The sequence below is a fragment of the Schistocerca gregaria genome, chromosome 1 (assembly GCF_023897955.1).
Source record: "Schistocerca gregaria isolate iqSchGreg1 chromosome 1, iqSchGreg1.2, whole genome shotgun sequence".
In the NCBI taxonomy this organism is placed as follows: Eukaryota; Metazoa; Arthropoda; class Insecta; order Orthoptera; family Acrididae; genus Schistocerca; species Schistocerca gregaria.
Genome location: NC_064920.1, coordinates 626,833,497 through 626,849,671, shown reverse-complemented (window position 1 = coordinate 626,849,671; position 16,175 = coordinate 626,833,497). Strand labels below are relative to the sequence as shown.

Here is a 16,175-nt window from a genome sequence, read left to right as displayed (position 1 = left end):
TGAGTATCCACTTTACTGAGAGCTGTAAAATATAGTGAGTATGGCAAGATCTGACCTCTTTTCTGTGAACTGTATGCAAACCTTTGTGGTGCCTGCATGCAGCTATTGGAGACTGAAATCCTCAACTGTGATTAGCTTTACCTGTAGCACCCCAAATTCATTTATGTGTATTTTGTATATGCTTTAGTCACCATGTTAGATTAGCTTCATATACAGTACCTCAAGTTTGTTTATTTATATTTTGCTTTCATTACTGTGTTACATTAGATACTTTCATGGCACCTCCAAGTTTGTTTATTTGTATTTGCAAATTTCCTTGAACACTGTGTTAAATTAGCTGCATACTATACCTCAAGATTATTTAATGACGTATCTCATGTTACCTTAAAATACCTGTGTAAACTGAGTCTAACACACATGGACAGTTGGTATGCCTTGTGTCTACTCATAATGTCTCCATGAGTGGTGGCAATTATTGGACTGATTCGATTGAGAGGTTTTGCTCCTAGACATTTTTGTGGCACCATATCTTTATAAATGCATTGTGGAATTATTTGTGCCTGTTGACATTCCAACAAAGGAAATGTTTTGTATTCAGGCATCTTTTTTAATTTTTTCCATGTTTTACCCATTCGTTTTGTCCTCCATGCCTAGCAGACATATAGTATGTGTCTATCAGGTTCAAAGAAGAACACCATTCCCACAGCATTAAAATTTTCTGACTTCATCCAAGGAACTAAAGTTCAAAGTAAAAACCATTGAGAGAAGGGCCTAAGAATGTGTAGTAGGGGCCTGAAAATCCGAGTTCTGATCCTATGTCCAGCAAAACAGAACTGAAATGCTCAAAAGGAATGAATAACATTGACAAAATATGAAGTGACTGAAAGAGGAGTTAAAGCTCAATAACTAAACAAATAAAAGATTATGTCCTATTTGAACTCAAGCATGACTAACTTCATCTTTACTTCCTCCCTTTTGAAATGCCCTTTCTTCCATATTTTTGTGCTGAGATATGTCATTTATGAAATTTTTCTTATTGCTAGTATTTTAGTTTTTACAGACACCATTTTTTCTCACAGAATATCTACCAATTTTTTCTCACCTTTACTGCTTACTGCTGTCATGTATTCTTTAAAAAACACATTCAGAACTGTAACCAGTTCATATAAATATATTTATATAATATATGACATTAATATGCAGCATATGTCTACAACTGCATCTACAACTATACTCTGGAACCTACTGTGAAGAACTTGGCAGAGTGCACATCCAGTTGTATCAGGTATTAGGACTTTCCCCATTTTATTTGCCTATGTAGCACAGGGAGAATGGGGTTAAAGGCCACTGTAATTATTCTACTGTTTCAATTGTGATTGGTATATCTTTTATTGTGATGGGGCTACATGTCTTCAAAACTGAAGTGGATTTTCAATCTCATCAGTATGATCCTCAGTTCTGGCTGTTCTTCAAATCAGACTTTGTGATTACTTTACATTTTTACAGTAACTACAAATGAAGTATAGATAGGGATCTCATCCAAATGAATCATTCACTTGTATTTACAAATTCATTCTGTCATTCAAGTCTGATATAAAAACTCTTTGGCTAGCCATATGAAAAAATTTTTAAACTGCCATTTTATTCTCACATCTAAATTTTTCTGTAAAATGAAGCATTACAGCACAGGAAAACTGCAAAGATAAATACATTTTGGGGCAAACCTAAATAATTTGAGACTTGCCCACAGAAGTAGCCAACAGAATTTATTGATGTACTGCAATTATGGAACAACTTGTCCGAATTAACTGTAATATGTATAGATAGCCTTGAAGAAATTACGGAATCCTCTGTGAACATGGATGGATTCGTAGCAGCAATTTGCCTAAGCACCGACACACAGTAACCAGGTTTATCACAAACTTAAAACTGTTTAACAGTAGAAGAAATAATAGTTGTCATAGGTGACAGAAGAAGAAATGTGTTATCAATATAAAATAGTGTAATGCAGGTATAGAGATGTGCAACTGAGAACAAAACAAAAATAAAACTACGTACCATGTCATAGAAAATGAGAAAAATGTGAGATAATTAAGTCTGCTATAAAATAGAAAACCACAAGATTACTGAAAATTAAATATGGCATTGTAATAAGAAACAGTTTAATGCAAGCACAGCAAAATTAGATTAATTCATTTCTTGATTTGCATACCATGATTTGTACTCCTATCATAAAGGGGATTTGTCAGGAATGCAAATCAAATCAAAATGTAATAGAAATATCATCGAACTTACAGACATTTCAATTCTAGTTGATGTGGCTGTGGGCTTTCGTAAATTTTATAATCATATAAGTCTGAGGCTATACATTCATACAGTATCAAAAAACTGCAGAGAAACTGTAATTATGAACTAGTTGATAACCAACTATTGTTAATGATAAACAAGTAATGCCATTTGTCAGACACCCTTGCCTTAGCCTCTTTGCAAGTAAAAAGACTGGGATATTTTTTCCCACAATTGGTTATTGCATTAAATTTCTGTTACATCCTCTGAAAATACTTAACGAGCTTGAAGTGTCCACTCAATAATAAATCACACTGAGAAGATAACTGTTTGACAATTCGTTTTAACCATTTGCATATTTTTCAACATCTGTATGGATGGAAGTATCTGACTATTAGAATCAATTTCACATGTGCAGAAGCTGTCTGTTTCCAGCTTATGCACAATCCAAAGGTACTAGAAGGAGTCCACTAAAAGCTTTGGTGTCTTATTCACAACACCTTGCAGCAGCGTACTAAGAATGGGAGTATGTTGTACAGAGTATTATGTATATAGTCATGGGTCGCATTTTTAAAAGGGAGTTGAGGTTCATTGATTGGCCCACTTATAACATTCTCTCATTTATTAATTTAGAGATAGATAGATAGAGAGAGAGAGAGAGAGAGAGAGAGAGAGAGAGAGTTGGCATCCATAGAAATTAGAAATTTTTGCAAAAGGGGGCAAGGTCCTAAAATAGCTATTTTTGATACAATTAATTCTGTTTGGCTGAAAACTTGAAATTCCACAAGAACTAAATTTGAGAAGAAGTACACAAAGCAGAAGTACCCAAACCATTGATAGCTATCACCTTAGTATGTTGCACTAGGAATCTCCACAGCTGAGAGTCAGACCAGACCCTTTTCTTTAGCTCTGGGTAAGTGCTATACAAAGAAGTGACAGAGAAAAAAGATCAATGATGCTGTTTCAGCAAGGTTCAATAAAGGTTTGCAACCATTTTGACTCCAGAAGAGTGGGCAAACTGCTGTCATACCAATGAAGTGGCATAATTTCCCATTGACATTGTGACAAACAAAAGCACACAAAACATACAGCATGTTTCAAAATTCTTATTACTCATTTCCAAAGGCTGTAGAGGTGGCATTTCTGACATAGCATATCTTCCAAAACCCTATGGGATCTATTGAATGTCATGATCAGAAAGGCTGATGGAATGGCACATCTACACATCAGGTTGAGAATTTGGGTCAGCTGCAAAGTGTGATAGATAACAGGGGCAGTTAAAGCAACTGTTCTAGAGAAGTGGAGCATCCGGCATAGATTTTCAACCTTCACCTTTGGTTTTTTCAGTACCCAAACAACTGAAGTCTTGTTTCTCATAATATTATATCTATGTGTATTCTGTCTTAACTTTTTTAAGTTAAATTTTAGAGACAGTTACAATTCATAAAGTACTCAAAGGTTTCATTGTACCGGAATATTAGGCCTGCAACACTTGCATAATTGTAATAATGTATCTTTTACTCAACATTTGAAGCCTTTCATTTTCATGTATGTAGCATACAAAAAAGGAATATTTTCCAAAAAAATTTTCATCTTTCTAGGTTCTGGCAATATGGACGTTGGGTAGATGTTGTAATTGATGACAGATTACCAACACACAATGGGAAACTTGTGTTTCTTCATTCAGCAACATATAATGAATTTTGGAGTTCTCTACTTGAAAAAGCTTATGCTAAGTAAGTTATAGTTTAAAATTAATTTCTGTTTCATCCAGTGTCATAAAATATTACATATTGGTATTATAGATGTTTCTTGTCACAGCTTTAATTTTTCTTTTTTGCCACAGGTTATATGGTTCATATGAAGCTCTTAGCAGTGGTGTTACATCTGAAGCAATGGAAGATTTTACAGGTGGTGTCACTGAAATGTTTGAACTGAAAGATGCTCCTCCTAATTTGTACAAAATTCTTATAAAAGCATATGAACGTGGTGCCTTAATGGGATGTTCTATAGAGGTTTGTGGATGTAATATTACGAAGCCATACATTTCCCAGAAGTCTGTAGCTATTGTTGTTGTTGTTGTTGTTGCTAAATTAGATTAGGTTAGATTAATACTAATTCCATGGATCATGAATTCGATATTTCATAATGATGTGGAGCGAGTCAAATTTTCCAATAATGAGTTTATCAGTCCAAAGACTGATTTAATATAGCTCTCTGAATTACTCTATTCCATGCAAGCTCCTAATTATCTGCATAACTACTGCAAACTGCATCCACTTTCACCCTTCCCTCCATTACCAAACTAAACAATTTCTTGATGCCTCAGGATGAATTTTATTGAAGGATCCATGCTTTTAGTCAAGTTCTGTCAAATATTTCTTATCTCCTTGATTTGATTCAGCACTTTGTCATTTATTTATTTATTTTGATACTCTGAATCATACATGGTACAAAAATGCACATAGAAATGCATATAGGAAAGGTCATTTGATACATATTAGGCATTTATAAGAAGAGATACACGTCTGTGAATCTATAAAATGATTACATATTTATATCACATGTGTAATGTACTTGCGTCTTATATTTATTCTGTACCAGAATTTAACATTTATACCAATAAAACTTACATTCAGTTATATTAAAAACAAAGATTCCAAGACTTACCAAGCGGGAAAGCGCCGGTAGATAGGCACAATGAATAAAACACACAAACACACACACAGAATTTGAGCTTTCGCAACCGGTGGCTGCTTCATCAGGAAAGAGGGAAGGAAAATGAAAGATGAAAGGATGTGGGTTTTAAGGGAGAGGGTAAGGAGTCATTCCAATCCCGGGAGTGGAAAGACTTACCTTAGGGGGAAAAAAGGATAGGTATATACTCGCACGCGCACACACACACACACACACACACACACACACACACACACACACACACACACACACACGCCCGCGCACACACACATATCCATCCTTACATACACAGACACAAGCAGACATATTTAAAGGCAAAGAGTATGGGCAGAGCTATAAGTCAAGGCGGAAGTGTGGAGGCAAAGATGATGTTGAATGAAAGGTGAGGTATGTGTGGCGGAAACTTGAAATTAGCGGAGATTGAGGCCTGGTGGATAACGAGAAGAGAGGATATATTGAAGGGCAAGTTCCCATCCCCGGAGTTCGGATAGGTTGGAGTTGGTGGGAAGTATCCAGATAACTCGGACGGTGTATCACTGTGCCAAGATGTGCTGGCTGTGCACCAAGGCATGTTTAGCCACAGGGTGATCCTCATTACCAACAAACACTGTCTGCCTGTGTCCATTCATGCGAATGGACAGTTTGTTGCTGGTCATTCCCACATAGAAAGCGTCACAGTGTAGGCAGGTCAGTTGGTAAATCACGTGGGTGCTTTCACACGTGGCTCTGCCTTTGATCGTGTACACCTTCTGGGTTACAGGACTGGAATAGGTGGTGGTGGGAGGGTGCATAGGACAGGTTTTACACCAGGAGCGGTTGCAAGGGTAGGAGCCAGAGGGTAGGGAAGGTGCTTTGGGGATTTCATAGGGATGAACCAAGAGGTTACGAAGGTTACGTGGATGGTGGAAAGACACTCTTGATGGAGTGGGAGGATTTCATGAAGGATGGATCTCATTTCGGGGCAGGGTTTTAGGAAGTCGTATCCCTGCTGGAGAGCCACATTCAGAGTCTGATCCAGTCCCGGGAAGTATCCTGTCACAGTGCCCCACTTGCAAAAGAAGTGTTAATAAATATTTTTTAAAAAGTTTGAGACTGTAAGTAAATATTCCTAGCATTTAAATCTTACCATTATTGCAGGCAGACCCTGAAGTCCTTGAAGCCAGAACCCCAGAAGGATTAATCAGGGGCCACGCATACAGTATAACAAATGTTAAGTATGTGAATATTGCCACACCTCGTAAAACTGGAGTAATTCCACTTATTCGTGTGAGAAATCCTTGGGGTGATGCATCTGAATGGAATGGAGCTTGGAGTGATAAGTATGTCATCTTATCTTCATATCACTGAGTCAAATAAGTCATATTGGTTCAATGTACTGAAGGGTTAGAGAAATCGTAACTGTAGATTCTAATAGTATATTTCTTTACATTATAGGTCTCCAGAATGGAAATTCATTTCAGATAGTGAGAAGGAAAACATTGACTTAACTTTCAAAGCTGATGGAGAATTCTGGATGTCCTACAATGACTTCAAGAAATATTTTACTCGAATTGAGATCTGTAATTTGAGTCCTGATGCGCTACAAGAAGAACATATCAAAGGAAGTGGAAGGAAATATGAAATGAGCATATTTGAAGGTGAATGGGTACGAGGAGTCACAGCAGGTGGCTGCAGAAATTACATAGGTGAGATCTCAGTTTAATGAATTGTAGCTTAAAGATTCAGCCGAATACACTTTCACACTCCCATGTCTTACACACAATCTTCCAATTTGGAATGCTGTGACTGAACTTCTGTCATTAATTTTACTACTCACTGTTCTGGAATTTATTTTTCATTTTATGGTTATGTTTCTTATCCTTAGCTTTTAAATTAATAGTCACCATTGCATTTTCTTTTCTACTCTCTAATTTTAACATATTGTGAATTTCATATTCTTTTACCTAGTAACTGAACACATTTATTTTTATACTCTTATTTTTACTGTTGTATAAAGTATAACTCTGTTTTGTAATTATTCCTTCATGTTGATATTACCTAGATTTCTTTTCTCATTCTTCGATTATCATGGTACTTGTAGCTCTATTATGCAACAATATTCCGCACAACTTAGTTTCACATATGATAGAATTCTATTGCTTTTTCTACAGAATTACTCCAAATTTTGATTATAGTGGGAGTGAATGTAGTGCAGTGTAATCCCATATATCAAAATATCATCTATTTTAGGCAAAAGTTAATTATAACCATTCTCAGTGTGAAAAAATAGTTTTGGTTTATTGAAAGCTTTCTATATAGCCAAAATTTCCACCTTTATACAATCTGTTACCTTTACCAGCATGATTATTAGTGTTGTAACCTAGTACACATATAGACCTTAATGAAGCTACATTTTATCCATACCACAGTGTCAAGAACTGAAACAATTAACATGGTCATTGTCAACAAATTTCTAGTCTTACAGAAAGTGGATAACAGTTACTATTTGATAATGATGAGAACACGTATAAGCTAAACATCATACATAAAAGTACAGACAAAAAGTGAATACTATGTTTAATACTATGTTTACAGAAGGTCCAACATTTTTAAAGTAGATTTTGTGTTGATTTCATAGGTTCATTAATAGATTGTGCAAGAGAATTAGTATCTGAATTTTTTTCTGTAAATGCACACTATGACACATTCTTTCAAATAATTATTAAGGAAAGGTCTGTGTGGATGTAGGAAAACTTGTTAAGTCAACAATGCATGAAAGTGCTGTCATACATAGTATAAAAAGTTGGGCTAGAGATGAAGTAAAAATGGTTCAAATGGCTCTGAGCACTATGGGACTTAACTTCTGAGGTCATCAGTCCCCTAGAACTTAGAACTACTTAAACCTAACTAACCTAAGGACATCACACACACCCGTACCTGAGGCAGGATTCGAACCTGCGACCGTAGGTACACACTTTTGTCATCAGCTTGTGTGCACATGGCAAGTATACCTAATAGATACAGACAAATATTTTTTAGGCTGTTCAAACATACATGTTTTAGAGCACATTAGAATATTTGCTTCACCATTTGTCTCAACTGATTGGCTAAATCTGGGGACCATTGTCCAATGCCTAAGCAAATTTCCCTCACTCCTGTTGAATATTTATTGCCATGTTCTTCCTGTCTGCACAATGCTGCTCACTCCAGGAAAAAATAATCTGTTTCTCTGGTGAATCTAATTTCAGCACAGAGAAACTCTTTGGTAATCTACCCAAATGGGTCCCTCTTATATTGGGGTCTAAGTGACTTACCCTTCCTTTTTAACTTTTCCCAACCTTTTCCTCTTTCCTCCTTGAGGAAAAAATTAATATTTCTGAAAGCTAGGATAGATTTGTGCACTTTTATATATGCTTACCGAAAGTATTAAGAATTGTCCTGAAGGTAAATAATGGTTTACAGTCTTGTCTCATGGAGGGTAAGTAGTGAATTTCCCTGTTAATACATATGTCTGACAGTAATAATATTTTCAAACCTAGATTGTAGTAACTTTTTCTTGACAGCTCTTTCCATACTGTAGCAGAATTTTTGAAAAGAAATAAGTAGACAGTTCAAAACCTGTAAATGGCCAGGATAGCCCCATAAAATCTATATTTTAAGAAATGTGTGGAATTGTTTAATTCATCTATTTCACATGATAATATTTGTTGTGGGGGTGCTCTGTGTGCCATGTAACTAACTAATGACATAACCACATGTTCCAGTCATTTTCACCACGTTTTTGATCTCGTTTTTATTTACTTTTGTATCTTTTTTGGCACTTTTAATTTTTAATGTTACCTTAGTATTTACTAAATGCCCTGTTCTTTGTTCTCAGAACTACTTCATTCTTACAACCTTATTGTTTGTGATTCCTTCTGCTCAACAAAACAAGCTCAATGTTCTGAATATCTTCCATCCTGAAGTCAATTATTAGTTTATCTCTTATTTAATACTGTATTAGATTCTGTTTGTTTATTTTGTATTCTGTCTTTACTCGCTGCCTCATCCCCTTATTTAATGTGTTTGCTTTGTGCATTCCAAATCTAAAAACCCAGTCAGTCTAAGTTGATTTTTTCATGGCAAGTTAGCAAACAGTGCTATCAAAGTGCACTTATTTTCGCAGCTGGTGGGACATCTAAAACTCTTGACATTGTCGCCATAGACTAACACTAAAGGGATTAGAGTCCACACTTCCAGTAACATTTGCTTAGTGTACTTTTTAATGAGTTCTCTAGTTGTTTATGTTTCACATATCTCCTGGGAGCCTGCATGTAAACTGACAATGGAGATTTCACAATGGATCTTTATATTAACTATACAGAGCTGTGACAAGTTTTTCTGTGGTCATGTACATGCATCACTATTTCTTCAATAATAGTAATTAATTTTTCTTACCTTCCACTTAATATGCTTTACTTCTCCCCATCTTAAATATTTTTGAGTTGCTTCACATAATGGTAAAAAAATTACAGTAGTAATCTATTTTTCAGATACCTTCTCACATAATCCACAGTACCGTATAACACTGGAAGATCCAGATGAAGATGATGATGATGACAAATGTACAGTAATAATTGCATTAATGCAAAAAAATCGTAGATTACAGAAGAAAAGTGGAGATACTTTTCTATCCATAGGTTTTGCAGTATACCATGTATGTATTACATAGCACTTATTCACTAATAAAATTTAATTCTTTTAAAGAAGGATACAAATATGTACATAAAAGTATATGTGTGTGTGTGTGTGTGTTTGTGTGTGCGTGGATGTGTAAGAATTTTTAAGGTTTCTGTACAGTTAGATACACCAAGATCCATGAAAAGCCATTGTACCATTGAAACAGGTTGCAGTTTTTTCTCCACTAAGTATCTGAGTCACATAGAAGCAGCTTGGTGCAGAAAACACATTTGAATGACATTTTACATGGGCATCCACTACAAAATTTGAAGGTGGCCAAAATAAGCATGAGATGAACTAGGAGTCAGGTATTCCCCAGGACAACATTTCACAGCTATTGAGAAAATTCCTTGAGGGAAGAAATATCCTGCAAGACAACATCTGGGTGACTATATTAAGAACATCAAACCAACTCTGCCTCTGACCTATGACCTCACGGTAGCATATATGCCATCAGGCAATGGGCACTCTGTATCCTTTGTGGTCCATCAGTTGCGTCCCTTTCATACAAATACTCTGAATGGGTCAGTAAATGAGGTGTCTTGTCTATCATGGGTGAGCCCAAGAGCAGTGGAGTAGTATTCTGTCTGCAGATCATCTGAGACAGCCTGTAGATTGATTCTCACTGACTGTTGCTGGGACACATTACAAATCTGCGATGTTGTGAATAGGGATCATATGAAGTGACGGTGTTCTTGTCTGGTGTGGCATCAGGCTAGGAGAATCTATGTCACTTATGAATGTCCTGTGGGTACTATGCTGGATGTAGTATGTAGGGATAACACCCTGGACCAGAATTTGTACCCTTTACTAGACTATCAGCTACCCCCAGCAGAAAGTACACTCTGTAATGATTTTCATAGTTTTGGATGCGATAAATTCCTGCTGTAGTGTTCATCTTTGGCACACTAGTGTAGAAGTTGCCAAGAAATTTACTGAGTAAAAATACTGCATATTTTGGACATTTATTTATATTTATAAATATCTGTTTGACGTTTTGATTCCTCTGACCCTCAAAACAAGGACATTGCATAACACTTTGACTTATTAATTGGAAGTTGGTATAAAAAATGTTTCCAATATTTCCCTTATCACATAATACTGTGTTGCATTAGTCTGTTCACAGTGTGCTACAGCAACAGCATTACTGCTTTAAAGGAGGAACTGAGTTTCCAGTGTGTTCACCGTCCACACTAATTCTTTATCTCTTGGTTAATCCATTCTATTTACAAATTTTGATCATACTCTTTTTTTTATTTTCACAGTCATCATCATTCATTTTACCTGATTTACCAGTATTTGTCTCTACTTTTGATGCATCCATATTTACAATTTTTCATATTTAGCCAACTCTCAGCCTTTACTTTTCTTCATTCTTTTTTCCTTTACTTTGTCATTTGTTGTTCTGTGTATTTCTTTTGACACCTTATTAATTTGGAATTGTTCTACATTCTTGAGAGTTCCTCTTCATTATGGGATCTATAGAATATAAACTTTGAACTGCTGATTACAAATATCTAATCATAAGCAGTGCTCTGGAATATGAGTCTCAGCCATTAATCCAACACTGCTTGAAATCAATTACTGAACTGTGTGTTCCTCTCAATGCATTAATAGTAGTAGCTCTAGTTCATTTGCAGCATCGGATTCCTTACACTTTCTTCATTTAATTTAATATTAATTATCAGTGTGCAAAGATTTGTCATCTAAAAAGTAAGTCACTTCTCATACTGTTACACCTATGTAAATAATACATCTACATCTTTTCTCTGCAAACCATTGTTAAGTGCATGACAGAAGGCACTTCCTATTGTATAAGTTATTAGGGCTCTTTCCCATTCCATTCATCTATGGAGCATAGCAAAATGATTGCTTAAATGCCTCTTTGCATGCTGTTATTTGTCAATCTTACCTTCGCAGTCGCCATGGGAGCATCATCTGCAAAACGTCTGAGGTTCCTGCAGTGTATCCCCTCTTTTATACTCCCAGAATTAACATTTTTCTGCAATTTAAAATACACTCCTGGAAATGAAAAAAAGAACACATTGACACCGGTGTGTCAGACCCACCATACTTGCTCCAGACACTGCGAGAGGGCTGTACAAGCAATGATCACACGCACGGCACAGCGGACACACCAGGAACCGCGGTGTTGGCCGTCGAATGACGCTAACTGCGCAGCATTTGTGCACCGCCGCCGTCAGTGTCAGCCAGTTTGCCGTAGCATACGGAGCTCCATCGCAGTCTTTAACACTGGTAGCATGCCGCGACAGCGTGTACGTGAACCGTATGTGCAGTAGACGGACTTTGAGCGAGGGCGTATAGTGGGCATGCGGGAGGCCGGGTGGACGTACCGCCAAATTGCTCAACACGTGGGGCGTGAGGTCTCCACAGTACATCGATGTTGTCGCCAGTGGTTGGCGGAAGGTGCACGTGCCCGTCGACCTGGGACCGGACCGCAGCGACGCACGGATGCACGCCAAGACCATAGGATCCTACGCAGTGCCGTAGGGGACCGCACCGCCACTTCCCAGCAAATTAGGGACACTGTTGCTCCTGGGGTATCGGCGAGGACCATTCGCAACCGTCTCCATGAAGCTGGGCTACGGTCCCGCACACCGTTAGGCCGTCTTCCGCTCACGCCCCAACATCGTGCAGCCCGCCTCCAGTGGTGTTGCGACAGGCGACAGGCGTGAATGGAGGGACAAATGGAGACGTGTCGTCTTCAGCGATGAGAGTCGCTTCTGCCTTGGTGCCAATGATGGTCGTATGCGTGTTTGGCGCCGTGCAGCTGAGCGCCACAATCAGGACTGCATACGACCGAGGCACACAGGGCCAACACCCGGCATCATGGTGTGGGGAGCGATCTCCTGCACTCGCCGTACACCTTTGGTGATCGTCGAGGGGACACTGAATAGTGCCCGATACATCCAAACCGTCATCAAACCCATCGTTCTACCATTCCTAGACCGGCAAGGGAACTTGCTGTTCCAACAGGACAATGCACGTCCGCATGTATCCCGTGCCACCCAACGTGCTCTAGAAGGTGTAACCAACTACCCTGGCCAGCAAGATCTCCGGATCTGTCCCCCATTGAGCATGTTTGGGACTGGATGAAGCGTTGTCTCACGCGGTCTGCACGTCCAGCACGAACGCTGGTCCAACTGAGGCGCCAGGTGGAAATGGCATGGCAAGCCGTTCCACAGGACTACATCCAGCATCTCTATGATCGTCTCCATGGGAGAATAGCAGCCTGCATTGCTGCGAAAGGTGGATATACACTGTACTAGTGCCGACATTGTGCATGCTCTGTTGCCTGTGTCTATGTGCCTGTCGTTCTGTCAGTGTGATCACGTGATGTATCTGACCCCAGGAATGTGTCAATAAAGTTTCCCCTTCCTGGGACAATGAATTCACGGTGTTCTTCTTTCAATTTCCAGGAGTGTATTTTCATCACTCCTCTCAAATTTCCTATGTTTCCAATTATTTCTATGTTAATATGCACCCATTTTGGTTTTAACATATTTATAGTTTTCCCATGATGTATGCTTTACTTACAATGTTCATGGAGAAAAAATTGACATAATTGACATAAACTAATGCTGGCACGCCTTCAAGTCTTATTTAGATATTTGCACGCCATTAAGTGGTTCAGTTTCTTGATACCAGGGCGGTCATCTCAGCAGATCTGAACTGGTAAATGTTGGAACAATTCATGCTTTGTCCCCTGCTACTCTCAACATCTACTTGTCATGGTGGCTGATGAGAGTAACTAGGTTCATTCAGAAGAAAGTAACATGACAGTCACTACAATTACCTAGCTGTTCTACCATGCATGTGCAGTTGTGATTCCGCCTTTGCGATCTCACATTTTGTTGTTTGCCCACTTCTTGCTCTCATTGCACTGCTCAACTATGTGAGAGAATTTACTCTCATTATCAAATACAAATATTTAGGTAAGTATATTTTGTGATGTATCACTATGAGTGTGAGTTATGGTTTGTATGTATGTGGTTTTCTGCATGGTGGAGAAGGCACAATGTACCTTATAACCTCAAAGTAGCAACTACTCCGTAAAAGAGGCAGAACAGCATCCATATAAAATATGCATGTAATCATATGCACATGACAATGAGAGTAAATTCTCAAGATTCATTGTTTCATTATTTAAATAATGAATGTCACAGTGGTAGGCTTCCCAAAAACATCAATTATAATGAATGAAATAAGTTAAAAGTTTCTGTTTCAAGACAGTTAACAGTTCCAATACCATACCCAGGGATAAACAAAGTATGAAATTCAGATAATCTTTATCAGATAATAAACAAATCTTTGCTGAGTATTTTTATGCCTGTTATGTACATATATCATACATAAACTATGAAAATGCAAGGCTGTCTTATAAGTAACTTTTACAGCTTAAAAAGCTATTTCCCACGTGTTACATTTGCCTGCATTTTACACCATTTGTTTTTAAAAACGTCCCTTGAAAAGTGCAAAAGAAGGGTTACACTGTACTAATATTGTCTGCAAGGTAATTAATATAAAACAATAATTGTAAGGGTCTCAACAGCCTTCCCCAGGTCACACCTAAAGTTGCTTCTATGTCTGTTGATGACTCTCTGTCCAAGGTAACATGCTGAGTCCTCATCAGCAAGAAATGCTCAAAACAGTCACAAATCTCACTTAATACCCCATATGGTCATACTTTCTGTAACAGTGTGTGTGTGTGTGTGTGTGTGTGTGTGTGTGTGTGTGTGTGTGTGTTGTGTGTGTTGTGTGTGTGTGAGTGTGAGTGTGAGTGGGGGTGGGGGGGTGGGGTATTGAGTCAGATGGCATTTGGAAGTCAAGAAGAAGTAATTCATCTATCTGTCACAATCTATGATTAGATTAGATTAGATTAGATTAATACTTGTTCCATAGATCATGAATACGACACTTCGTAATGATGTGGAACGTGTCAGGGTAATGAAAGATGTCTGTACCAGATATTACATTACACAAAATATTTCATGACACTAATGCTTAAGTTAGTTTTTTTCCCTCCCTTAATTTATATCTAAAAATTCAGCCAATGAGTAGAAGGAGTTATCATCTAGAAATTCTTTTAATTCATTTTTAAATGTTGGTTGACTATCTGTCAGGCTTTTGATGCTGTTTGATAGGTGACCAAAGACTTTTGTGGCAGCATAATTTACCCCCTTCTGTGCCAAAGTCAGATTTAACCCTGCATAGTGAAGATCATCCTTTCTCCTGGTGTTATAGCTATGCACACTGCTATTACTTTTGAACTGGGCTGGATTATTAACAACAAATTTCATAAGTGAATATATATACTGTGAGGTTACTGTGAGGATCTCTAGATCCTTAAATAGATGTTTGCAAGATGACCGTGGGTGGGCTCCAGCAATTATTCTGATTACACGTTTTTGAGCAATGAATACTTTTCTACTCAACGATGAATTACCCCAGAATATGATACCATACGAAAGCAGTGAATGAAAGTAGGAATAGTAAGCTAATTTACTGAGATACTTATCACCAAAATTTGCAATTACCCTAATAGTATACGTAGCCGAACTCAGACGTTTCAGCAGACCATCAATGTGTTGCTCCCAGTTTAACCTCTCATCAATGGACACACCTAAAAATTTTGAAAATTCTACCTTAGCTACAGACTTCTGTTCAAAGTCTATATTTATTACTGGAGTTGTGCCATTTACTGTACGGAACTGTATATACTGTGTTTTATCAAAATTTAAAGAGAGTCCATTTGCTGAGAACCACTTAATAATTTTGTGAAAAACATCATTTACAATTACATCACTTAGTTCTTGGTTTTTGGATGTTATTACTATACTTGTATCATCAGCAAAAAGAACTAACTTTGCATCCTCATCAATATGGAATGGTAAGTCATTAATGTATATCAAGAACAGTAAAGGACCTATGACCGAACCCTGTGGGACCCCGTGCTTGATAGCCCCCCATTTTGAGGAATCAGCTGTTGTATTAACATTACATGAACCACTTATTTCAACTTTCTGCATTCTTCCAGTTAAGTATGAATTAAACCATTTGTGCACTGCCCCCCTCAAACCATAATGATTTAGCTTATCTAAAAGAATTCCATGATTTACACAGTCAAAGGCCTTTGAGAGATCACAAAAAATACCAATGGGTGATGTCCGGTTATTCAGAGCATTTAATATTTGATCAGTGAAAGTGTATATAACATTTTCTGTTGAAAAGCCTTTCTGAAAACCAAACTGACATTTTGTTAGTACTTTATTTTTACATATATGGGAGGCTACTCTTGAATACATTACTTTCTCAAACATTTTTGATAGAGCTGTCAGAAGAGAGATTGGGCGATAGTTGTTGACATCCGATGTATCCCCCTTTTTATGCAATGGTTTTACAATGGCATATTTCAGTCTATCGGGGAAAACACCCTGCTGCAAAGAGGTATTACATACATGGCTGAGAATCCT

General features: G+C 37.6%; 1 protein-coding gene across 2 annotated transcripts in view; it reads left to right on the top strand.

Moving 5' to 3' along the window:
• LOC126359629 (calpain-A-like) overlaps positions 1 to 16,175 on the top strand; it is a 198,969-nt gene that overhangs the window by 103,203 nt on the left and 79,591 nt on the right. For both annotated transcript variants that reach the window (XM_050007646.1, XM_050007647.1), the window contains exons 5-9: positions 3,888 to 4,022; positions 4,133 to 4,301; positions 6,121 to 6,302; positions 6,418 to 6,668; positions 9,495 to 9,658. In XM_050007646.1, coding sequence (XP_049863603.1) covers positions 3,888 to 4,022; positions 4,133 to 4,301; positions 6,121 to 6,302; positions 6,418 to 6,668; positions 9,495 to 9,658 — 901 coding nt within the window. The remainder of the gene's footprint in view (positions 1 to 3,887; positions 4,023 to 4,132; positions 4,302 to 6,120; positions 6,303 to 6,417; positions 6,669 to 9,494; positions 9,659 to 16,175) is intronic.